This window comes from Chiloscyllium plagiosum, chromosome 1, assembly GCF_004010195.1.
Source record: "Chiloscyllium plagiosum isolate BGI_BamShark_2017 chromosome 1, ASM401019v2, whole genome shotgun sequence".
In the NCBI taxonomy this organism is placed as follows: domain Eukaryota; kingdom Metazoa; phylum Chordata; class Chondrichthyes; order Orectolobiformes; family Hemiscylliidae; genus Chiloscyllium; species Chiloscyllium plagiosum.
This window is the reverse complement of record NC_057710.1, coordinates 107,861,382-107,886,940: the sequence shown is the minus strand read 5'-3', so window position 1 is coordinate 107,886,940 and position 25,559 is coordinate 107,861,382. Positions and strand designations below refer to the sequence as shown.

Genomic DNA, 25,559 nt, shown 5'->3' with positions numbered 1-25,559 from the left:
CTCTCCAAGCCACATATTATCTTGTAAGTTTCTATTAGATCTCCCCTTAATCTTCTAAACTCCAATGAATACAATCCCAGGATCCTCATCCGTTCCTCGTATGTTAGACTACCATTCCAGGGAATATCCGTGTGAATCTCTGCTGGACACGCTCCAGTGCCAGTATGTCCTTCCTGAGGCGTGGGGACCAAAACTGGACACAGTACTCCAAATGGGGCCTAATCAGAGCTTTATAAAGTCTCAGTAGCACAATGGTGCTTTTATATTCCAACCCTCTTGAGATAAATTTTATATTCCAACCCTCTTGAGATAGCTTGTCATGTCTGCGAGTTGAAGGGAAATTCATCTTTTATTAAAATTACTGACCTCTACAGGAATCATAAGAGAAGATTTTGTGAAATCGCATGCTAACACTCATCTCCATTACAGGAGCACAGAAGTGCCAGCGCACAGAAAGGGATCATTCAGGTTTTCATCTCTGCACTGCTTGCAATGCATCTAGCACCATTTGCCTATTTCCTCCATTCAGAAGAGGAATGAATATAAAATAGAAAACTGGGGAAAATATCCCTATTTTTCTCACATATTTAGGATAAATTGCATATATTAAATTATATCATCATGGCCATACGTGGTGTGAAGGATTATTTATTTGCAGCTGCCAGAAGTAAACAAGAAAGGAAATCTTCAGTCACCTGTTCTCCATGCACAATGCATCCACGTCAATGATACGGTTTTCATGCCCTCCAAGAATATGGTTAATCTCCTGATTTAGGCGGTCAGCTTTCTCCTGGTAGAAAGATCGTTCGACCTTAACATCCTGCAGCTCATCCACTGCTGCTTGATAATCATGATCCAAACGTTCAATCTGCAAAATAAAAGCAGAATCACTGGGGAATCACAGGACTGTTGGATACATATTTAAACTGTTCACTGAAAACATCCTAAAATTATGTGAATTCAATTTCAAAAGCTAGAAGCAACTATAAAAACATTGAATTTTAAGGCTAGATTTAATTGTTTCTTCTATGTATTTACACTGTGAGCTTCCAGTAAACAGGAATGAGCCTTCGTATAATTGTTCACTTGTGGGTTTTTATTTATAGATTCAGTTGTCATTTACAAGCTGAAGATTCTGCAATTTATGTAACTGGGAAATTGAAGTTCCAGAGGTACTAGTCTTATAAAGGGTGTTCTACATTTGCATCCACCTGATTGTTCAATTATTTATCCAAAATAAATTTTGTGTTCAATCCCCATTGTAATGACTGATCCTATTCCAACTGACAGCTTCTGAATACCTTACCTAATTTCCAACATGAACTGAATAGGTGAATGGCCTCTAGCTCCCTAATGACTCAAATGGTTGGATTCTACAGAGTCCACAGGACCGTTCCTTTTCTAATAGGTTGAGGGAGTAAGTGGGGTCTTACTTAAGCCCACCCACAATCCCAATAAGTAAATGGTGGGAACAGATTTAATTGCTTTCAGCCAAGAATTTCACTCCTTTCTTGGGAGGAAGTCCCCAATTTAGACAGTTGCCAGCAAATTGGAGGCTTGCCAGCTTTGTTGTCCCCACCTTACCAGTGAGACCACTGGCAATGCCAGGACTATACATAGAACCACCATGCCCATGCCCAATGGCCCAGATAGGTCTGAGCTCAGAGTCCTCAATGAATTGTGTTGGGAAGAGGGGGGAATATCATTGAGAGTGGAGGCCAATACTTAGGGTTAAAGGGAAGAATGACATTTTTTGAGGAGGTGGGGTTGAGTGAGATACCTCCAATGGACCTGTGGGCATGGCGGGGTGCACAAAGGGGTCTCCCCTCCATTGCCCTACACCAGTTGATACAAATAAAGCTGCTTAGTCTCATTCATGCTGTGTCCCCAATCCCCACCGTCACAGGTAACATCTCGGACATCGGTCACTTAAAGTGAATGAGCAGCTGACATCTCTCTCCTCCCCTGCCCAGTAACAGTTCAACATCTCGGGGAGGGTTGGTCAGTAGATGGGGAAAGGCCTTCTGCTGGATTTTATGTTTCCCTCACCTTCAGGAGAACAGAGTCCAGCCTCACGATTCAAAGTGCTAAAGATGCATGGAAGTCGAATTTGAACGCAGAATTCTTGGCAGTGTGAAGGAACGGAGGGATCTTGGGATCCATGACCATAGATCCCTCAAGATTGATAGTTTGCCAAGAAGGCGTATGGCTTTCATGAGCAGGGGAATTGCGTTGGCTTTCATGAGCAGGGGAATTGAGTTTAAGAGCCATGAGGTTATCCTGCAGCTCTAGAGAGTGCTTGGTTAGAACATGCTTAGAATATTCTGTTCAGTTCTGGTTGCTTCATCATAGGAACAATGTAGGAGCTTGAGAGAGGGTACAGAGGAGATTTACCAGATGCTGCCTGGACCGGAGGGCATGTCTTATAAAGAATGGTCAGGGAACTAGGGCTTTTCTCACTGGAGCGAAGAAGGATGACTGGTGACTTGATAGAGGTGTACAAGATGTTGGGAGGCATAGATAGTGGGGATAGACAGCGGCTTTTTCCCATGGCGAAAAGGGCTATCATGAGGGGACATACCTTTAAGGTAATTGGAGGAAGGCTTAGGAGAGATGTCAGAGGTAGATTCTTTACTCAGAATGGTGGGTGCGGGAGTGCACTGCCAGCAGTAGTGGTAGAGTCAGATACAGTAGGGACATTTAAGCGACTCTTGGATAGGCACATGGAAGATATTACAATGAAGGCTATGTAGGTTAGTCTGATCTTAGAGTAAGATAAAAGGCCGGCACAACATCGAGGAACGAAGGGCCTGTATTGTGCTGTACTGTTCTATATTCTATGTTCTATGAAATCATTTTTAATCATCAATTCACGATTCTGAACTCTTGCAGCATTTTGAGTGGACAGACAGGTAGTTCAAAGGAAGTATCAAATAGCAGGAAACAAAGACAGACTGAGAAGTAAATTCCAATACAAAACGTTGCAAGCTTTGTTCAGATGGAGAGCTGAAGTCTGACAGAACTGTTTTCCATCCAAACCCACCTCTAAAATATCCACTTCTGGCTTTCACGTTGGCTTGAAGGTAAACAGGAAACTAACCCGTTCCATTCACACACTCTTAAATTTCAGCTTCCCAAATAGTCCCAGAAAGCTACATGGAAATGAGGACTTGGTTGATTCAGATGAGGGTTTTTACACATGCCTCCTGAATCCTGGTGTCTGCCTGACAAGCTTCTTCAAATGGCCATTCTGAACTACCTACAACCTTCTCTCTTCCCAGTACTTCCAATCTTCCCCAATATAAAGCCCAGTACCCACCACATCATCTCCCCCCACTACAAGGAAGTTTCAGGTTTTTGTATAAATTTGTACACAGGCTTGCCATTCGAAATTGGTTGTAAGCTGTGAAAGGGTGAGGTCATCAAGCAGGGCATTAAAGAAATCAAGAGGTCATTAAAGCATGGGTTAGATCTTAGTGTGTTGGAGAAGAACTAATGGAGAAGGCAGTATTCTGGCAGTGCAAACCAGTAGTGTTGAAAATGGAATCAGTGGCGGAGGGAGTGCTCAACTCCGAGTCATACATTACACTAAAACCCTATCACTTAAGACAGGTTGAGGAAGTTGATGGAAAATATTTCTGGTTTTGCCTACATTGAGCTGCAGGGAATTTTCACTGATCCAGGTTTTAATGGTGGAGTGTTATTGGGGAGTACAGAGGTAGTCTTAGAGAAATGCAGAAGGCTGAGTTGAGAATCATCAGCATAAATGTGAAAACCAACCCCGTAACTTTGTCTGGATAATGCTGCCAAGAGGGGATGAAGAGGAAGGGACTAATACAATGCATACAGTACACTAGAGGGGCAGACACAAAGGGAAACATGTGGGATGGCATAATGTCTTTGCTACAGCAGGCAACAGTGAGACCCTGGTCTCCCTCACGCCGTGCCCCCACTGTCACCAGTAACATCTCGTGCCTTGGTCACTTAAATGACCGAGGAGCTAACACCTCCCTCCTCCCCCCCGAGTAACATTTTAACAGCTTGGGGAGTGGATGGGTAAATGGGGAAAAGGTTATTTGCTGTATTTTACAAGTACGCCTTCAGGAGTAAGTAAACGCCAGTCTCATGACTCAATTGCTGAACCTGCATGAAATCACCTTTACAACACCATCTACCATTTTGAACTCCCATAGCACATTGAGTTGTATTAGAAATGGAATTAATGGGGAGATGGTGGTGGGGACATGGGTAATGCTCAGGCCCAAGTCACACACTAGACGTATGACTTTGACGGATACAGTCTAGTTGCTTTGTTTCGATAAAACTGAGCTGTTGGGTAGTGGACACAAATATTCTGCCCTCATTTTATGAGGGCAGAATATATGATTGATAATAATTTAAAAAAGTAAAGTATAACTAGAATAATTAGTTTCTGGACTAGTGGTGCTGGAAGAGAACAGCAGTTCAGGCAGCATCCGAGGAGCAGTAAAATCGACGTTTCGGGCAAAAGCCTTTCATCAGGAATACAGCTTTTGCCCGAAACGTCGATTTTACTGCTCCTCTGATGCTGCCTGAACTGCTGTTCTCTTCCAGCACCACTAATCCAGAATCTGGTTCCCATCATCTGCAGTCATTGTTTTTACCTAGAATAATTAGTACCTGTTCATGTGTTTTTTCCAACTGCTGAACAAGGTCCTCACGTTCATGTGCAGGAAAATGACGAGCTCCTACTTCTTCGTCACCTAAACGCTGTTTGGCAATCGTCATTCTTAGGAGCTCAAGACAGAAAACAAATCATTAACACAGCCACTACTTTAGGATCACTGAAGAAGTCAAATTCAATTTTTAACCGAAGAGTTTCTTACAAATATTTTGGAGATTGCATTCTGCTATTCTGCCCCTTTTTTCCAAAAGCATCAAACTAGTGGCCTTGATCACCATGCAAAGAGCTTCTCAGTCTGAACAACACTTTGATCTTAATAGTTCTTTATGATGTATTTTTGATACCAGTTGGTTATAAAGATCAATAGTCCTTTCATAGTACATTAACATAAGAACCTTTAATAGAAGTTCATTGATCTTGCTGTGCAGGCGTTCTCAAACAGATTGATTTGAAAATTTTGCATTTTCTCAATACTTCCAAAGTATATTGCAATTGAAACCAGTTGGAAAATAAGAACTATAAATACCATAACCTAGTAGATAGGTCAACCTTTGCCCTCATAAATAGCTGGTGAATCAATGTAAAATCATTAAATTTATGAAATCCAACCCCTACTTCCCACGAGGAGTAACAATTTCTGCTTTATTCATGGCAGGTATCAAGGCAGCAGGTTAACTGGCTCAGGAGAGGTGGATTCATCATTATTCGTTTTGATGAGGGCCTTTTCTTGCAATTTGAGCCATAATTTGAAACGAATGCTTCCTGAGTTTGGGATTCCAGGGTTTCAATATGTCATCAAGATAAATGAAGGGATGATTGAACCACTGAACCATTGTGGCAACTGATTAAAGATCAAAACTTCCAATGTGAACAAGGTTAAAAATCACACAACACCAGGTTACAGTCCAACAGATTTATTTTGAAGCTCTCGCTTTCGAAGCGCTCCTCCTTCATCAGGTGGTTGTGAAGCAGGACCATAACACTTAGAATTTATAGCAAAAGATTACAGTGTCATGCAGCTGAAGTGATAAACCGACTCAGTGCTCATGGCTTCTTTTCTCACTCCCCTCTGGGAAATGGTTTTTTGAGATTACCAATAGTGAGAGACTTGGTTTGGAGATGTTGACAAAGAGAACTTCAGAACTGCTGACAGCACAACTGCATTTGATAGTTTTCCTCATGTGAAGTCCAATGAAACCCATAGCTGCAAGAACATCGTATGAAGTGAGCTGCAGAAAGTGGAGTACCAGGAAACTCATGCCAGGCACAATTCACCTCATAATTGTTGGATAGAAATCCAACTGCACTGACCTCGCTAAAGAGTGGTTTTCCGAAGAGTATGAGTATCTCATCAGCTGGTCTTAGAATGAGACCTGCTCCCTGTTAGATGTCATGTCGATATGTATGATCAGTGGCTGTTAAGGTCACCACTAGCCTCTATTTCTTCGCTTATGGCTCCTACCAGGGCTCTAGCAGAGACTGAAAGAGGGTCGCACAGTCAGATGAGGTGAATGGCTGATGAATTATCTTCCAGGTCTGGGAAGTATGTAAATGCACCCCATGAATCCAAAGCAATAATGAGCATCCACTCTGGCTCACATTTCTAGTTAACTTCCCCCAAATGCAGGGTTCCACCACTTGCAGCCCAGCAATCCAAGCATCACCTGAGTAACAGGAGCATTTGCCAGCTGCAAATTATTTCATTCCATCAATACTCGGTTGCTGCGCAATCACAAGAAAAAGGTTCCCACAAGTCAGTGGCACACTGCCTGGGTGCTGCCACGATCCTTTCTTATTGCAGCAGTCAAAATTCTGATGTGTTCTTGCCTGGAAGCAGCCTTAAGAGACAGCTTCTAAACTGTAATGGACACTCCTTTCAAACTTGATGCCTTGTACATAAGAGGAACCCCACCATTAAACACCAAGAGTACTGCAACTAGTCATTGAGAATGCTATCCACTTGCTCAATATGTGCTTTAAATAGCTTTCAGGTCTGAAAGGGTCCTTCAATGCCCGCACACAAGTACTTCAAGGACAAATGTTTTATGCTGTGTTCTGAACAACATCTCACAACGGGAAGTAATGCTTCAGATCTCAACACCAAGGAAGGCAGCCAGAAGGAAATGCAAGTGAAAGAGGAAGAGAAGGAAGATGAAGGTGGGACTCCCAATCTGAACCCAGCTGCTCACAGTGTTACTGGATTGCCAGTGATATTTCAATCATTTGAAGGTTCAGTTAGATACTCAAATAGACCAGAGTAATTACCACATCCTCTCTCAATCCCCCTGCTAAATCTTCAACATTTCATCAATGCATTAGCCCATTAAATCATCCAGGAAAGATTCTGATGTCCAGGTACAAACTACTATTTCAAAGCTTTGCAACCATCTTGTTCCCCTAAACTCAGATCCTCCTGCCTCCTTTTTACTATCAATCCTGTAATTTCTGTCACATTCATCACATTCCGTATGTTTCTAATTTGGAATTAAATTATTTTCTCCCCTAAGACTACTCTCCCTGGTCTTTGCTTACCTTATCATGACAATATCATCATGCTGGTACTAACTTGTAGTTATGGAGGTCACTGTTTAGAGAAAGTCAGAGTTTATGTTGATATTTTCTCTCTCAGGAATAATCTATAATTCAACCATGCTATTGCAAGATGATAATAATATCTCTTCTTTTAAAATAATTTGTGTTTCACTGTAATTCTGTTTTCAAATCACTGGATTAAAAAATAACATTTATCTCGATACACTGTATGCATGTTGCAGTATTTTGTTTCTGAACACTACTCCATATTACATGCTGAATGGAAATAACATTTCAGAATCAAAGCAAGAACTGTAATACAAAATTACTTTTTGAACCAAAGGCCAGGATTTTCAATCACCCCTGGGGTTAGACTGGAAGAGAGCATAGTTGACAGCAACAATTCTGGATGGTATGTCAGTGGCCCTGTGCCTCTAGGATGCAGTGGCAGCTTCAAAGGAGAACATGGGATAGGACCCTCTGAAACTCACTCATCTCTAATATTGACAGGCTAAGCTCCTTGAGGAGTTTGTTAAGCAGACAGCCAAAAGATAATTTCCAAATCACAATTTGTCAAACCCAAACAACCTGTCACTTGTTATTGCACAGCAGTGGGTTCAAAGCAGCAACAATATTTTTTTTACTAGGTTTTCAGATAAGTTTCTGTACCTTTCAGTTGGCTGTCTGGCCAAATCCCTGGGTGGGCAGGCTGTTGTCCCTCCAATGTCTCACTTCCTCTCTTTTGTAGGGCAGGTGCAGGTCTCATCAATGCTTGCTGCCTGCCTTTGGCGACCATGTTTATCAGATAGCTCCCACCTCTTGGCAGAGACCAGCATCACTGGCTGAATTAAGGTGGCTATATTTGTAAGCAACACAGATGCAACACCATTGTGGACTGGGAAATTATCTGGGTTTTGGGTTCACAAGCATGGATTGAACATCAAACCCAAAAGATCAAAGTTTTACAGATTTGCTTAAATAGATTCATTGCAGCATTAGGACAGCAGCCTTAGTAAAAGAAAATGCATAAATTCTTAAGAACATGGCCACAGTATGCTTAGTTTAGCTAACTGGCAATCAACACTAATATATTGATGGAGTAATATTATGGTGCACATGTGTGACCTCTTAATGCCCTTATCAAGCATCAGTGATGCAGAGAATTGTGGAATCACCAGATACTCATCCAGCCATGCTCCAAACTGATTATGAGATTCCTGGCTAGCTACATTGGAGTGTGAGAGATTCCTGATGACCACACTGCTGGGTGTATAGCTGTTAATCTCAGACTGAATGAGTGTAGCATCATTAGTCCCAGTTTCAATGGCCAAGTAAAGTAAGGCTAGAATCATGACAGAACAATCTATTGCAGTCCTGGCAGTTCAGGTTCTACATTCAAGTGACCTCAGCTGACCATGAAGAGATCAAATGAAAACATATGGGAAGAAAAATCTTTAGATTCCTTTTAAAAATGTGAACCAGTCTATATTAAAAAAAGAACAAAAAAAGTAAAGGATCACAATGTATAGAGCCCTGGTTTGACCCTCACTTTGAATACTCAATTCAGTTCTTGGTATCACAATTCAGAAAGGAAGATACACAGTATAGATTATCAGAATTATATCAGGGCCATCTGGTTGATTTAAGATGACTGGACTGGCTTGCATCCCTTAGAGGGCTGGTTGGCTCAGTTGGCTAGACAGCTGGTCTGTAATGCAGCATGATGCCAACAGTGTGGGTTCAATTCCTTCACTAGCTACACTTACCATGAAGGATTCCCTCAATCTCTCCCAGTGTCAGAAGTGTGGTCACCCTCAGGTTAAAGTAGTTCTCTCTCTAATGAGAGAGCAGCCCTATGGTGTGATAAGACTAGGGTGACTTTATCCACAGATTATTGAAAAAAACCTAAAAATATCTAACTGAGCTGTTTAAGATGATAAACAGACTTTATAGGTAGGTAGCAAAAAACTGTTTCCTCTGGTGAGATTGCCCAAAACAAGGGACCTTGAAAACAGAGCATATTACAGAAGTTGTTTTCTAGTTGCTAGATCTGCTTGAAATCTATTCCATATCCACAGTGGTAATGCCACACAGCATGATGAAGGGCATCCCCAATGTGAACATAGGATTTCCTCGCCACAGGATTCTTTCATGGTTACTGCTGCTAATACTGGCATGGCCAGGTGCACCCGCATAAGTTGGTGAGGATAAAGCCAAGTAGCTTTATCTTTGAAGATAATGTGGTTGCCTCATTATCTACTACAGGCCTGGTCTAGCAGCAATGTCCTTTAGAACTTAGCCAACTTGTTCAGTAATGGTTCTAATAACATTGGTATCTGGTCTTGATGATGGACTTTGAAGACCCCAAACCAGGGTACATCCTGTGACCTTGCACCCCTCAATGCTTCCTTCAAGTATTCACAATAGACCAATATTGATCCATCAGCTGAGGTGGGAGCACAGTATTTGATAAACAGCAGGATGTTTCCTTGTCTGTATTTGGTCTGATACCATGAAACTTCACGGTGTCTGGAATCAATGTTAAGGACTTTCAGGAATATGCTTCCTGAATTCATACCACTGTACTTGCCATATCTAGCGGCTAATTCACAGGCCAATTGAGAGTCAACCAAATTGCTGTGGACCTGGAGTCACATGTAGGCCAGAGCAGCTAAGGATTTCTATTCTTAAACAGCATTAGTGAATGTCAGATTTTTATGACAATCCACAATAGTTTTGTACTTATCCTTACAAAGACTAAGTTTTATTACCCAATGTATTAATTGAATTTAAATTCCACTAGCAGCTGCAAGCTATGACAATATATTTTTCAGAGCATTAGCCTGGGTTTCTGGATTACTAGTCCCGTCTCATAACCATTGCATACCCACAAACTAAAGGATAGTTTAGTCAAGGGAGAATAGAGACTTTTAGAACAATATTTCTGACTTCCTAAAATAAATATTTAACCAGAAGCAACCTGCATAATAGTTAAATATGTTGTTCCAAAATGATAATGCTTAAAAACAGAGGAAAAAAAACCCAGGATGAGCAAAATAAATTACTAAAGCAAGCTAAAAGGGATATTAGAATAATAAAGGGCAACTTGGAGATCAGTTTACTTAAAGATACTAAGAATTATATTATAAAGTACTTTCAACAAAACGGCACTACAAGAGCACTTGAAGGACAAAGTGACAAAGAATTTACTGAAGATAAATTAGTATTGTTATTAAATTAATAACATATTGATTTTAATACATTCAGAATCCTAGAAGATTTTGAATTTAATGTGGTAAAGTATTTGAGAAGGGAAGTATTATTGAGCAATCCCATGGGCTATGTATCTTATGGTGCTGAAGAGGGCTGGAAAGAAAATTGTGGCAAATGGTAATTGGTATGAAAGAACCATTAAGCATGGTCAGGATCCACTGGGTTGCCTGCATCCTAACTCATACTGACTCCCTGTTGCACCTTCACCCCTTCACTCACTGAACTACATTAGCATCTAATTCAGTCCCCTCAACCCTATTCTCCCTCACTAACTTCTTTGCCTCTCTATTTATTTCTATCTTTAAGATGTTACTCAAAACCTACTTCTTGAACCAAGCTTCTGGTCATCTGTCCAATTATTTGTTCATGTAGAGTCATATTTTGTTGACAATTCTCCTGTGAAACACCTTGGGTCATTCTACACGGTTAAAGGTGCTAAATGAATGCAAGGTACTGTGGGCCTGTTGCTATCACTCAGCTGGTAACATGCTTTCTACTAAACCACAAGGTTTCAGGAACATGTAACACTCACAAAAAGCAAGCCTCACACTCAGTGCAATGGTGAGGGAGCTTTGTATTGCTAAAGTTGCCATGTTTCAGATGGGATATTAAACTGAACCCAATTGCCTGTTTGGGTGGACAGAAAAGATCCCATGGCATTATTTCAAGAGCTAGGAAGCTCTCCTCATCCAAGGATTCTCCACCACCCGTGGCTGACAGGGCCTTTAAATATAACTGATTCATTTCCTGCACTTCTGCCCTGGCCCTTTCCCTTCGCTCCAACAATACCAAAAGGATCCCCCTGATTCTCAATTTCCACCCCACCAGTCTCCATATCCAAAAAGATCATCAGCCGCCATTTCCACCACCTTTAGCAAGATGCCACCACCAGACACATTCCTGCTGCTTCCTTTGTCAGCATTTCTTAGGGACAATTCCCTCCGGGACACCCTTGTCCATCTCTCCTCCACTCCCAACACATCCCCAAAAGCCATCAGAGAAGGTGCAGCACTTGCCATTTACCTGTTCCCTCCTCATCATCCAAGGGCCTAGACACACCTTTCAGATGAAACAGTTCACTCAATCTAGTCTACTGCACTCGCTGCTCACAACGTGGTCACCTCTACACTGGGGAGATGAAATGTCGAGTGGGTGATTGCTTTGAAGAACATTATGCTCTTGTGAAAATAACCCTGAGCTTCCTGTTGTCTGCCACTTCAACACACCACCATGTTCTCTGGCCAATGTCTCTGTCTCAGGCTTGCTGCAGTGCTCCAGCGAAGCTCAGTGCAAGCTGGAAGAATAGCATCTCATCTTCCACTTGGGGACTCTGTAGCCTTTAGGACTTAATATCAAAAGTTCAATAATTTTAGGACCTGATACATCTCCTTCCATGCCCTTTACCCACCCCACACCCTAGACCCTATTAAGATATGGGCTGCTTTCTGCACAACCAATGCTCAATATTAGCTTTTCTCCTTCCCTAGCTTATTATCAACCATCCCTTTCTCTGCCTGACTGTCTTTCTCTCTCTACCTATCCACTTTTTCCACCCCATCCCCTGATATCATAAACACCATCTTTTCCTAGCTTCTATCAGTTCTAGGGAAAGATCACTGAAGTAGAAATGTGAATTCTGCTTTCTATTCACAGATACTGCCAGACCTGCCGGGTTTCTCCAGCAATTTCTTTTTTTGTTTCAGCATCCACTCTTCTTTGATTTATTTCAGATGTCCTTGGTGCCATTGCCTATATTTATTCCTCAAATCAACATCAGAAAAACAGATTACTTGGTCATCATCACATAGCTGTTTGTGGGAGATTGCAGAGTGCAAATGTTTACCCATTCTTCATAAAGTTCTTCATGGGGTGGAACCTATTGCTAGCACAATGATGAGCCTGGGGACACTAGCTGCAGAACACAACAGGCCCAATGCAGCACCAGTCAGGAATTTACCTGGTGAGTTGGGATCTTTATCATGTTAAGGATGGCTATCCTATCTTCAGGAACTGTGACCAATCAGAAGCTCGCAGTTCTCCGTTACGCCACCACAAATGGTGGTCAGTGCTGGTACTGCAGCAACTCCAGGCTGAAGTTAAGTGAGGAGGACTCAGCTAGAGAGGTCTGGTGAGGGAATGAAGGGGGATTCTGCAGCTAAATATTGAAAAGCAAGACAAAATTTTGCTAGTGTGTAGGAAGAGGCCTATTAGCATCCATTTGCAAGCCATTCATGTAATCTCATCTCACTTAGCTGCATTTCCCTTTCACCCACAACCAAGATAAAAACTTGCAGGGAGTGGGATTATCGTTAGTAGTGTATTTTTGAGGGTACAGATTTGATGGTCCAAAGGGCTTCTTCTGGACTGTATTTTTCTGTGAAACTGGACAGTGACAATTTCCAATATGAAAATCATGTTGGTGGCTACAGCTCATTGCTTGTTTCTCTGGGCCTCCATCTTGGACATCAGCCACTAACATCTCATCTGTCATCCAGACAGCCCTCTACCGCACCTTCTTCATTCTCCGCCCCACTGCTCTAAATCCCCCATATCCCCCGTCTAAATGTAATAAAGACAAGGTCCCCCTTTTTCCTCACCTACCTTCCCACCAGTCTCTGTATACAACACTTCATCCTCAAACGCTTCCACCAACTCCAACTGGACCCCACCACCAAGAACATCTTCCCCTCCCCAGCCCTCTCTGCCTTCCACAAGGACTGTTCCCTTCACCAATAGTTGGTTTGCACCACTCTTCCCGCCAACCCCTCCGAACCCCCAGGTAGCTTCCCCTGCAACCGGAAACCTGCCGGCACACTATCGCCCTCACCTCTATCCAGGGCCTCAAACAGTCCTTCCAAGTGAGACAGAGATTCACCTACCTCTCCTCCAACCTAGTTTACTGTAACTGGTGCTCCAAATGTGGTCTTCTCTACATCGGGGAGACTAAATGTAAACCCAAGGCACATTTCGCCGAGCATCTCAGCCACGCCTGCAGGGCTGACCTGACCTCCCAGTCACTAGCCATTTTAAATCCCCTTCCCACTCCATTTCTGATATGAGCATCCTTGGCCTCCATCATTGCCACAGCGAATCAGACCACAAACTGGAAGAACAACATCTCATCTTCCGCCTGGGCAGCCTACAACCTGGAGGACTCAAGATTGAGTTCTCCAATTTCAAATAACCTCCCTTCCCATCTTCTGACTCCCTTCCCAGCCCCTCCCCCACCCTTCCACATCTCTGACTGACCCTTCCAGCTACCAACAGGATTCATTCCTCCCATTGACCAACCAGTTTGTACCCTCTACCTGTCTTCACCTATCCTTACATCACCATTCCGCACCCTCCCCCACCCAAAACCCTCCGCCACTTCCCCCCTTTATCTGCAGCTCCCCTTACACCCACTCCCAGTCCTGAAGAAGGGTTACGCCTGAAACGTTGACGTCTCCACCTTCTGATGCTGTCTGGCTTGCTGTGTTCTTCCAGCCTCCTGCTTGACTAACTAACATCTCATGGCAGTGAATATATGCACTCCCTGTCCTCAAAGCCTGGCATTAGACATATCACGTGTCACATCATGTGAGTTTAGCATGGCTTGGTCTGCAGTCATTGCAATAAGGTCTGCTATGTCAAAGATCCATGTGAGACATTCTATGACTCTCCCTGACCTCCCTGTCCCAATATGTGGCATATTACTCAAAGCCATCATCATTTGTATGTGATACGAATGTTGACTGCTCACATTATTAAGAGCTTGTTCTGTTTCTAACATTCCCCAGACAGGTTCATTGAAATTGTGACCAATGGATCCAGCCTCGGCATGAGTTATCATTGCTATGCCTGCTGCACAACAAAGTTGCAGAGAAATTGAAGAGGAACAAATCCATCAGCAAGAGTAGGACCAGCAGTGACCTCCAGTGTCAGCTGAACAGCTTCCATATTAAGAGGCTGATGCTGAAGCTGCCTTTAGGATGCAAAGAAAGTACAGGAGGCCTATCATCATCAGTGCTATATCCTCCAGATGAGTGGGGCACACACTCATCACTGAACTGTGCCAATTGCTAGAGCAGGACCTACCACCTGAAGAGATGGCTGGTCAGGTGACTGTAACATTAAACTCAATGCACTGACTGCTTCCAAGCATTCGATGGCAATCTGTGTGTTCTCTCACAATCTTTGACCCATAAATGGATCAAGGCTGTTTTCAATGCAATTTGTGACAGATCACATCATTTCATCTCATTTCCTTGTAACAAAGTCAGTTCTGCAGCCTTGGCAGTAGGCTCTGACAACGTCACTGGCATCCTTCAGGTGCAGGGTGCCACTAACTGTACACATTGAGAGCACATTTCAATGCATATTTAACTTCATCAAGAGAGATAAGTTGCACTCCATCAATGTACAAGTCATCTGTGATCATCAGTACCACATCTTAGAAATCCACACCTATAGTGTCTTATAAACACTCAAACACCAGGCAATAAATTGTGAATTTCTGACAGTTCAGAACAAGTCAATGGGTGTGTTTATTCAGCTGAAATTCATACTGTTCCTACTAACAAAAACATATTAACCAGAACATTTTAATCATTTGCAGAACTGCAGTTATTTACTTTTCATCTTTGATTCACTACATGAACCATTAATTTATCATATATGCAAATTTGTGTTACTTTAGTTCATGTTTCACTATTTTTGTGCTTTGAAGATTTTCTTCCCCTTCTCCCTTTATATCAAGCAGACAAAATTTTCTCCTTCTTCTCACAACTCCCAATGCTAACCCATCGTCATCAATTATACCTTATTATCACCCTGTGCCTCAGTCAGTCTCTGCTGGAGTTCTTTAATTTCCTCTGTCAGCTGTTTATTCCGCTCTCGAGAACTACTCAATAGTTGTGCAAGGTTTGCCTGTATAAAGAAACACAGATTGATCATATTTACTTCCACATTATAAATTATCTCACTTATAAAATTGTCTTGTTCTGTTTCAATTATTCAACTTCTAAGTTGATTCATTATCTTCACAGGCGAAAATCGGCACCAATATGATTCATTTAATTCATTTACCACAGAAAGTGATCAACAGAACGATAAACACAATGTCAAGAACTTGTTGCTAAGCATTTATTGTTCAACATTTGTTAAACCTGCTTCATTTAACTTGCTTGTAAAACTTAAATCACATCAGGCATTAAGCTTAAAAAACAAATTCACTTGTATTAAGTGGCCTGTGGCAAATAGGATTAAATAAAGGTTTGATGTATATGCTACAATCCAAAAGGTACTTATTTTTTGTTAAAAAAGCAAGAAAACGACAAATTAATGCAACATGCCAACTGGCTTCCATGACTGTTTTGGTTGCAATCCTTATGTAGAAAGTAGCATTAAAAATTTACTGTTTAGACTTAAAAGGGCTGAATCAGTTTCAGTTAGTTAAGGGCTAAATTTTCAGTCAGAAATTATTTTGGTTAAAGTAACTCAGTCAAAGCTGATGAGCCATTGAGGTACTGAAACAGGATAAAGGATAGTCCACACCATCAGCCAAGCAAAATACAAACATTGTCTGCTTTATGTACCACGGGAAATGAATAACCCAACATCCGGACATTTGGCCAACAAAATGTGTGAATCCATCAGAGAGAAATTTAATATTTGACTCGTTGATTAAAGAAGCTGGAAACCAGTTTGCAGAGTTGGGATATGCTAATAAGGGGTCTCTCCTTCTGTTCTTTCGACTAACTGATTGTCATCCTGTTTCTGAGTCCCCTGGCAGTTTTTCAAATGTGACTGACAAGAGTACCTAGTGCAGCTTGGGGGATCTTGTGTCACTTCCTCGGGATCGGTGCTGCATGCAGGGTGAGTATGTTTTAGGTTCCCCCTGCATCATTAGGGGAGAGCTGCACCAGAGTGATGTGGATGGGATCCAAAGAATCTGAAGGAGGGCTCAGGGCAAGAGGCCGTGGGTGAAGGGGCAGAATCACACCGGCAGTCCACAAGGACACATCAGATCCCTTAAAGCTGCTAACATGAGCCAAAAGGCACACTGATCAGGAAACTAAGGCCACACAGGGTAGGAGAATGTCTGAAGAAAATACATAAAAGATGTTTTTGAGAGAGGAGACTGCTGCAGTGAGGCTCAGCGCAAGCTGGAAGCACAGCATCTCAACTTCTGCTTGGGGACTCTGCAGTCTTCAATATCAAGTTTGATTCTATTAGAGCCTGAGCACCTCCTTCCATGTCCTTTCCCTTCTCTCAAACTAGCAGTTCTGTCATGACATGGGACGCATTTAGCACAGCAAATCTATTTTAATCTACTTATTGTCCCCATTTTCAGGTTTTCTCCTTTCCTGGCTTATTATCAACTATTCTTAATCTGCATAACTTCCTTTCTCTTGCTCTGGGTTCCATCTCCACCTATCCTTTCACTCCTTTCCACACTGCTCCCCGCAATGCGCATCATCAGCATAAACATTATCTTTTCCCAGCTAGTATAAATTCTGAGGAAGGGTCATTGGACTTGACACTTCTCTCCACAGATGCTGCCAGATCTGCTGAATTTTTCCAGCAATTTATGTTTTTGTTTCAGATTTCCAGCATCTACAGTTATTTGTGTTATTCATGAACCAGGAAATATGATTTGTTTTGAGAACCTGGAATAACTGATTGCATGTAATTCAACTGAACATACAAATTTGGGGTTTACATTGGTTAATTCCTAACCAGGGGCAGTCCAGTGGCTCAGTGGTTAGCACTGCTGCCTCACAGCGGCAAGCACTTTAGCCAATTGCTTAACCTATCTCTATCACTCTGTGTCATCCTCACCATCTGAGGCAGCATGGTGGCTCAGTGCTGCCTCACAACATCAGGGAACTGTGTTCAATTTCAGACTCGGGCAAACTCCACACAGACATTCTCCCTGTGTCTATGTGTGTTTCCTCCGGGTGCTCCGGTTTCCTCCCACAGTCCAAAGATGTGTGGGTTAGGTGGATTAGCTGTAGCAAATGTGGAGTTATAGGGTAGAGGGAAGGATCTGGGTGGGATGCTCATCAGAGGGTCAGTGTGGACTGAATGGGACAAGTGGCATGCTTCCACACTGTAGGAATTCTGGGATTTTAAATGAAAGGAAAGTACATATAAGGATAGTATAAATGGGAGAAAGTTGTAAAAGGGCACACTTTAGGGGTCTAAAAGTTGAACGGGAGTAGGTTAATTGGAAACACGCTTTGGTGGATAAAACAGTGAATGAGAAATCGGAAACTTTTAGAAGACATGAAGAGAGTGAAAGTTAGGTACATACCCATGGGAAATACATATGAGATATCCAAAGGTATAGTATCCTGAATAATGAAAGATATTGATTAAAAAATAAGAAAGATAAAGAAGCGTAGCATCAACTAAAATCAGAAAGAGTATCTCAAATACAGGAGAGGCTGAAATAAGGAAGGCAAAGAGGAAGCTTGTGAAAGGATGGCAGGCTGTGTTGAAACAAACAATAAAATGTTCTTCAAACATATTAATAGTAAAAGGTGAGTGAAGAATAGAGTGGAGCCCATAAAGAACAAGCAGGGTAGGCTGGTCACTGAAGGAAATGGTTTTAGATTAGATTCCCTACAATGTGGAAACAGGCCCTTCGGTCCAACAAGTCCACACTGACCCTCTGAAGAGTAACCGACCCAGACCCATTTCCCTAACACTATGGGCAATTTAGCACGGTCAATTCAACTAATCTGCACATGTCTGGATTGAGGGAGGAAACCAAAACACCCAGAGGAAACCCATGCAGAGACGGGGAGAATGTGCAAACTCCACACAGACAGCTGCCCGAGCTGGAATTGAACCCAGGTCCCTGGTGCAGTGAAGCAGCAGTGCTAACCACTGAGCCACCGTGCTGCCCGAATGGTAAGACAGAGATACTAAATGCAGAGATACTAAATGAGTATCTTGCTTCTGTGTTTTCCAAATTAGAAGATGGTGACAATATCCCAGTTGAAAATGTTTAATTTAGATAAATACTTTGGTAAGACAAACCAGGGCAGGACTTACACAGTTAATGACAGGGTCCCGGCAAGTGTTGTAGAACAGAGAGAGTTAGGGGTGCAGGTACATAATTCCTTGCAAGTGATGTCACAGGTAGACAGGGTGGTGAAGAAAGTGTTTGGCACACATCCCTTCATTGGTCAGAGCATTGAATACAGGATTTGGGATATCATGTTATGGCTGCATGAACCCTTAGTATGGCCACATTTGGAGTACTGCATATAATTCTGGTTGCCCTGCTATGGGAAGGAAGTTAATAAACCGGAAAGGGTGCAGAAATGACTTACAAGAATGTTGCCAAGAATGGAGGATTTGTGTTATAAAGACTATTTTCCATGGAGTGTATGAGACTGAGGGGTGGCCTTATGGAGATTTATAAAATCATGAGGGGCGTGATAAGGTGAATAGCCAGGGTCTTTTCCCCAGGGTGTGGTCCAATACTAGACAGCATAGGTTCAAAGTGAACGGGGAGAGATTTAGAAGGGAGCTGAGGGGCCACTTTTTCAAACAGAGGATGATGCGTATTTGGAACGAGCTGCCAGATGAAGTGATCGAGGCCAGTACAACAACAACATTTAAAAGAATTTGGCCAGGTCATGGATAGGTAAGGTGTAAAGGGATCTGGGCCAAATGCATGGAAGTGGGACTAGTTCAGTTTAGGAAACTTTGTTAGCATGCATGAGTTTGACCAAAGTATCTGTTTCTGTACTCAGTGACTCTAAGACTCTAAACTATCACAGGAACAGTAAGGAATATCAACAAGTAGGATACAACTTAAGAAAAAGAGAACGAAGACATTTTAAGTCAATTTAATTTGGTATTTAAAGTCTATATGCCCAGATACCAAGAATCAGGAATTAAGGGTCATTTTGTAAGTGATTGTTATTGAGTGAGATGATCTGTTGGTGGTCAATACGATACTAGACAGTGACAATCCACATCTCCGGGAGTGATGGAGATAAGAAATAGAAAACAAATTGAAAATGGTGGGTACAGATGATCACACTCAACATGCCACCACACTCAATGGGCTAACATTTATACCAACCGTGGGCAAGCCTTTGCAGTAGCACACAGTTATATGACAGGATGGAGTTGAAGGGGAGAATATTACCTCAGGGGAAATGTTCAGCATGAGGCAGTATTAAAGGAATTAGTAAAAGCTGCTAGAATACCATAGAGGCAGCTGTATAAAGATTGAAGCACAGAAGAAGGAAACAGACGCCATCCACGTCAGTAGCCAATGTGCAAATGAAGCAGCACAACTGGCCATCAGCACCGGTGGCAGTAGTGGGAATGGGACTGACTCACATCACATATCTGGTGATTGCATTATCACAGCATGGGAACAATTGATGCTGTGCTACAACCAGCCATGCGGTGTCTTTCTAACAAAAGTACCAGCTCAAGTGGGAAATGTAGATCAGGTAGAAATCTACAAGAGAGGAACAGTGAACATACAGAGGAAGAAAACTGTAGTGATAAGAACCAGGTGGATCTCGGTTGGGGTTGTTAACCTGGACCAATCAGGGAGCCCTGGCTGACAGATATGTACAGGGGATATTATCATTTAATCCCTACCCTCCCACTTCACTTATTTTTCTCAAAAGCATTGCCCCTATTGGGCTTTGCTTGTTATTTGATACCTGGACACATGGATGTTTTTTCCTAGTTGTGGAAATATTGAATAAAATTATTTGCACTATAGTGTCATCCTTGCACTTACACATGCATGTGGGTGCTGTGGGAGAGAGAGAAAAGTTTAAGGAGGAAATTTAGAATCTCCTGCATTCTGGGCACTGACTCCAAGCTGGCTGGTCACAGCCAGTGTACTGTGCACCTGAAAATAAAGGGTGACTTGATGACAATATACCAGCCTTGTTCAGTCATTTCAAAAGCCTGACACAGTATCTGAACCAGTACTCCTATCTGATCCCACTTGTTTTTTTTCCCCTCAGTTCATCAATGATTATAGTGTGAATCTTAATCAATGATCACTGAAGGAAAATATAATTTTGACTTCACAACAATCCAGACCCAAAGTCGAACAGTGTATTCTTTTTTATGATTACCTTTACCCTGCATGGTTTATCTCCTTGTATCTAATCTTACAAATGCCTGAATATTTTACAGGTATTTGAGCTAAGGCCCAGCAAGTGCATGGAACACTACAACAACACTTCAGACATATCACTACTTGGTGGGAGGACCTGTGAAAGTGGTGATCAGCAAATAAACAGACACACCTATGAATTAGGGCTATTTCTAACATTTTGGTTATCATCCAGTTGGTCTTGGTTCTATATTTAACCTACTTGGGTCACCACACCAGAAGGACATGCATGAAAATCTAAAATAAGGGGTATTGGATGAGAAGAATATGGGGCTAAATGCATGAGGCATGAGTATATATGGCTCAGTCAGCTACAATAGATGGTATAGCCAAGTATCTTGAAAACGCTAAGTTCAATACTTGGTCAGTATTGATGGGTGACAGAACATAACAAGGCATGACATTAGATTGGCTACTTTTGCCAGACAAAGGGCCAATCAGGGTAGCAAAAGGGGTTTCAGTTTCAGTTAATTAAGAGTTAAGAAAATTAATTATTTTCAGTCAGAAATGCTTTTAGTTAACGTATATGAAGCAAAGCTGACGAACCACAGATCTACAGAAACAGGACAAAAGGATAGGCCATACTATAAACAAAGATAAAGATGTTTTGGGTAAAATATAAACAATGCCTGCTATATGTACTGTGCAAGATAAATAAACTAATGCCTGAACATCTGGTCAACATATGGTGTGAACTAATCAGATATGAATTTAATACTTGACTTGTTCATTAAAAGCTGCAAAGTGTGGATCTTTGCTGAATTGGTTTATACTGACAGGACTCTCCTTGGGTTCCCTCAAATAGATGATCATTATCCTGTTTCAGAGTCTCCTGGTAGTTTGTCAAGTTGAACGACAATTGACCACAGAGTTTTCTGAAATTTCAAATACCTATCCAGATATTATCTTTAAATTTTTGGAATATTTATTTTAACTATATTTCATTTCAGTTGTCCTACTTTGCCAATTTGCATTTTTTTCTATCAGCACTCCTCCAATGAGCATTCAATGACACGTATTGCTCATGCTTTATCCTAGGAGATCAACTGGGCTGAAATTAGATCACAGCTGGCATTTATTTCAAAAACTAGGTAAGGCTTATTCCCTTTTGTTGCATGCTGGGTTTCATTCACTTTTGTGGAATTGATGTTGCAGTTAATTATAAAATGTAATTATAGCCAAAGTAAACGTGATTTTGTCAAAAAACAACCTTCTGTTAGGTTAAACCTCACCTGATTCCGCTTTTCTGGTGGGAGAGTAGGATCACCATCCTGTGGAATTAAAAGAAATGATATAAACACAATATTTACTGATTACCTTTGCAACAATTTTCAAAGACTACTTATATTCTTTATATCCCAGCCTCATTCAATTTGTCAAAAAAACCAAAATACAGTGTGTCTATCAATTGATTAACGCAATTAATGGGATAAGGTGGCATAACAAATGCCAATTTATTACCAATAGGTATTCCCACCGCAATATGAAGGAACACATCAGGTACTTCACAAGATGAAGGAAGAGAAAATCCCACATAAAGCAACAAACGAACTTGAGCTCTTCCTATGTTCTACCAGGCAGACACTTTCAGAGTGACATTTTAAAATTGTAGCCTTGGAAGAAACTTTCTACAGGTTTACAACAATTAAGTAGAACAGATCAAAGAGAATAATCTTTTAAAATTGCATTGCATCAAAAAAAACATTATGAACCCAGCCAAACAAGCAGCTCAAACTGTGAATTTGGTACATTTTCATTTTGAAATGAGAGTGACCACAGAAATTCTTTTCCCAGTCCCTGCCTAAGACTTTATAGGACGTCTTGTGGTACATTGGGTAGTATCCCTATCTCCAAACCCAGAAGGCCCAGAAGGAAGGTACATTGATAATATAGCCAGCAAGCTGGGTAACTTCAAAATTCTTCCAAGGCAGTAAGAGTGGAATATATGACTTATTTGCCTTGAGATGGAATGAAGATTACAGCCCTCACCAACAATACCTATATCATACAGTGTCACAGAGCCAAACAGCACAGAAGAGGCCATTAAGTCCATCAATTCTGCATCAAGCTATCTACAATAATTCCACTTACCAACATTAGGCCCAAAGCTTTGAATGTTTCAAATGCTTGCCCAATTATTTGTAAAAGGTTGTGAGGTTTCACACCTCAATTACCCTCCAATGCATTCCAGATCTCACCACTCTGTCTGGGTGAAAAGATTTTCCTTAAATTCCCTGTAACCCTCTGTCCTTAACTTTAAGTTTATGCCCACTTGTTATCGGTCCTTCAACTAAAGGGAACAGCTGCCTTCTATCCACACTGTCCATGGCTCTCATGGTTTTATACACCCCAACAAGTTCTCCCCACCTCAGCTCTAAAGGAAAATGAAGTAACTCCACAAAGGCCGGTATCCTGTCACCTAGTCACCCTTTACTCAGGCATAGCTAGCCCTTGACTGCAGTACTGCCTCATTCAGAGTCAGGTTCAGATTGTCAGTATCTCTGATACTCACCCTTTTTATATGTCAGCCAGGGCTCCCTGATGGATCAGTTTAATAGCCCCAATCAGGGAACTTCTACTCTATGAGGTCCAGCTGGCTGACCTCGTTACAATCACTACAGAAATAATTTGAATTTATCCAGCCTCTCTTCCTTGCCAAAATGCTCCATCCCAAGCAAGATCCTGGAGTATCCCCTCTACACCTGCTCCAGTGCAATCGCATCCTTCCCAGGGCGTGGTGAGCAGAACTGCACATGGTACTCCAGCTGTGGCCCAACCAAAGTTTTGTACAGCTCTAACATAATCTCTATGCTCTTACAGTCTATGCTATGACTGACACAGACAAGTGTCCTATATGCCTTCTTAATCAAACCTATTAGCATGTCCTGCAACCTTCAGGGATCTGTGGACCAACATCTCAAGATCCCTCTGAGCTTCCAAATGTCCTGCCTTCATTGAGTGCTCCCTTGTCTTATTACTGCTTCCAAAATGCATCACCTCACACTTTTCAGGGTTAAATTCCACCTGCCACTGATCTGCCTATCTGACTTGGATGTTGCCTAGGATGGAACATTTCAGCTATGAGGCTGGATAGGTTCAGGTTGTTTTCTTTAGATCAAAACATGGTGGGGTAAGGGATGGGGAACAACCTGATGGAGGTGTATTAGTTTATGAGAGACATGGACATTGTGGATAGAAAACAGCTGTTCCCTATAGTTGAAGGGTCAATAACAAAGAAAGCATAATTTTATGGTGAAAGGCAGGAGTTTAAGGAATTATTTTTCTATCCAGAGAGTGATGGAAATCTGGAATGGACTGTCTGGGAGGGAAACTGAGTAAAAAAACCTCACAAACCTTTAAAATGTACTTGGATGAACTCATGAAATAGCACAACATTCAAGACTGTGGCCAAGTGCTGGAAAGTGAGACTTATGTCGATTTAAAGTTTTTTTTGTGTCTCAAATTTGATGGCCTGAAGGGCCTCTTCTGTATTGTATGATTAAAATTTGTATCAAAGTTACTACTGACACATCATTAAATGTGCTCTATTCTACATAAACACGTTTGAAGCTTTGAATACAAAAAGCTGAAGAACCCTCTTAAGTACTTCCTTGATCTTACTACTTTATAGCTAAAAAAGGAAAAGAAAGAAAATTGGGCAATGGGTTTTGAGTAACTTCTAATGTAGAGGGAATTACCGAAGCTTACACATTAATCACAAGGTGACACAGGATGTTCATCCTAATGTAAGCAAATTTTAATTGAAAGCCACCTTGCTGCTTGTGTAATCCCTCTGTACCTCAAACACACTTTAATTTCATGGCACCATGCAGCAGATTTTCTATTTTTGTGTTTTTGAAAAACAAATACATCTCATTGAATGGCACATCAGGAAATTGTGCATTCTCAGCCTGATAGTCTTTCCAATAATTTTGGGTTCTAGGTGTGTATTTTTTTGGTCTGCTTTCCCACAGCTCCATGCCAGTGATGTAAATGCCAACAGCTTATCTAAAAATAATTCCTTCATAAGAATTTGCGGATAAAGTTTCAATAATGCTTTCTTTTTCGAATTGTCATATTTATTTTAATTTTATATATTTATTATATATTTATTATATATTTATTATAATATATATATATTTACAGCGAAAGCAAATACTTCAAAAACTTATTTCTAATAATTTCCACTTACATACTGTGTTGAACATAGTAAATTGTCCCAAGATGTTTTACAAGTACATTATATAATAAAAAACTGATAATGAACAACATAAAGAGACAATAGGGCAGCTCTACAGGATTACAGGCAGGCAAGGAAGGAGCTTAAAAATGGTCTGAGGAGAGCCAGGAGGGGACACAGGAAAGGCTTGGCAGAATGGATTAGGGAGAACACAAAGGCATTTTACACTTATGTGAGGAATAAGAGAACGGTCAAAGAAAGAGTAGGGCCGATCAGGGATAGCATAGGGAATTTGTGTATGGAGTCTGAGGAGGTAAGGGAAGCCCTAAATGAGTTTTTTGCTTCTGTCTTTACGAAAGAAACGACTTTGTAGTGAATGAAACCTTTGAAGAGCAGGTGTGCATGCTGGAATGGATAGAGATAGAGGAAGCTGATGTACTGAAAATTTTGTCAAACATTAAGATTGACAAGTCGCCAGGCCCGGACCAGATTTGTCCTCGGCTGTTTTGGGAAACGAGAAATGCAATTGCTTCGCCACTTGCGAAGATCTTTGCATCCCCGCTCTCCACCGGAGTCGTACCTGAGGACTGGAGAGAGGCAAATGTAATTCCGCTCTTCAAGAAAGGAAATAGGGAAATCCCCAGCAATTACAGACCAGTAAGTCTCACATCTGTCGTCTGCAAGGTGTTAGAAAGGATTCTGAGGGATAGAGTTTATGACCATCTGGAAGAGAATGGCTTGATTAAATGCAGTCAACACAG

The 25,559-nt window shown here is 41.5% G+C and overlaps 1 protein-coding gene across 6 annotated transcripts in view; it reads right to left on the bottom strand.

Annotated features, from left to right (window-relative positions):
- The window catches only part of ccdc149a (coiled-coil domain containing 149a), a 144,742-nt gene that overhangs the window by 70,628 nt on the left and 48,555 nt on the right, over positions 1-25,559 (bottom strand). For all 6 annotated transcript variants that reach the window (XM_043693817.1, XM_043693826.1, XM_043693837.1 and 3 more), the window contains exons 3-6: positions 21,851-21,889; positions 15,269-15,376; positions 4,660-4,776; positions 696-868 (exon numbers count right to left, since the gene is read on the bottom strand). In XM_043693817.1, coding sequence (XP_043549752.1) covers positions 696-868; positions 4,660-4,776; positions 15,269-15,376; positions 21,851-21,889 — 437 coding nt within the window. The remainder of the gene's footprint in view (positions 1-695; positions 869-4,659; positions 4,777-15,268; positions 15,377-21,850; positions 21,890-25,559) is intronic.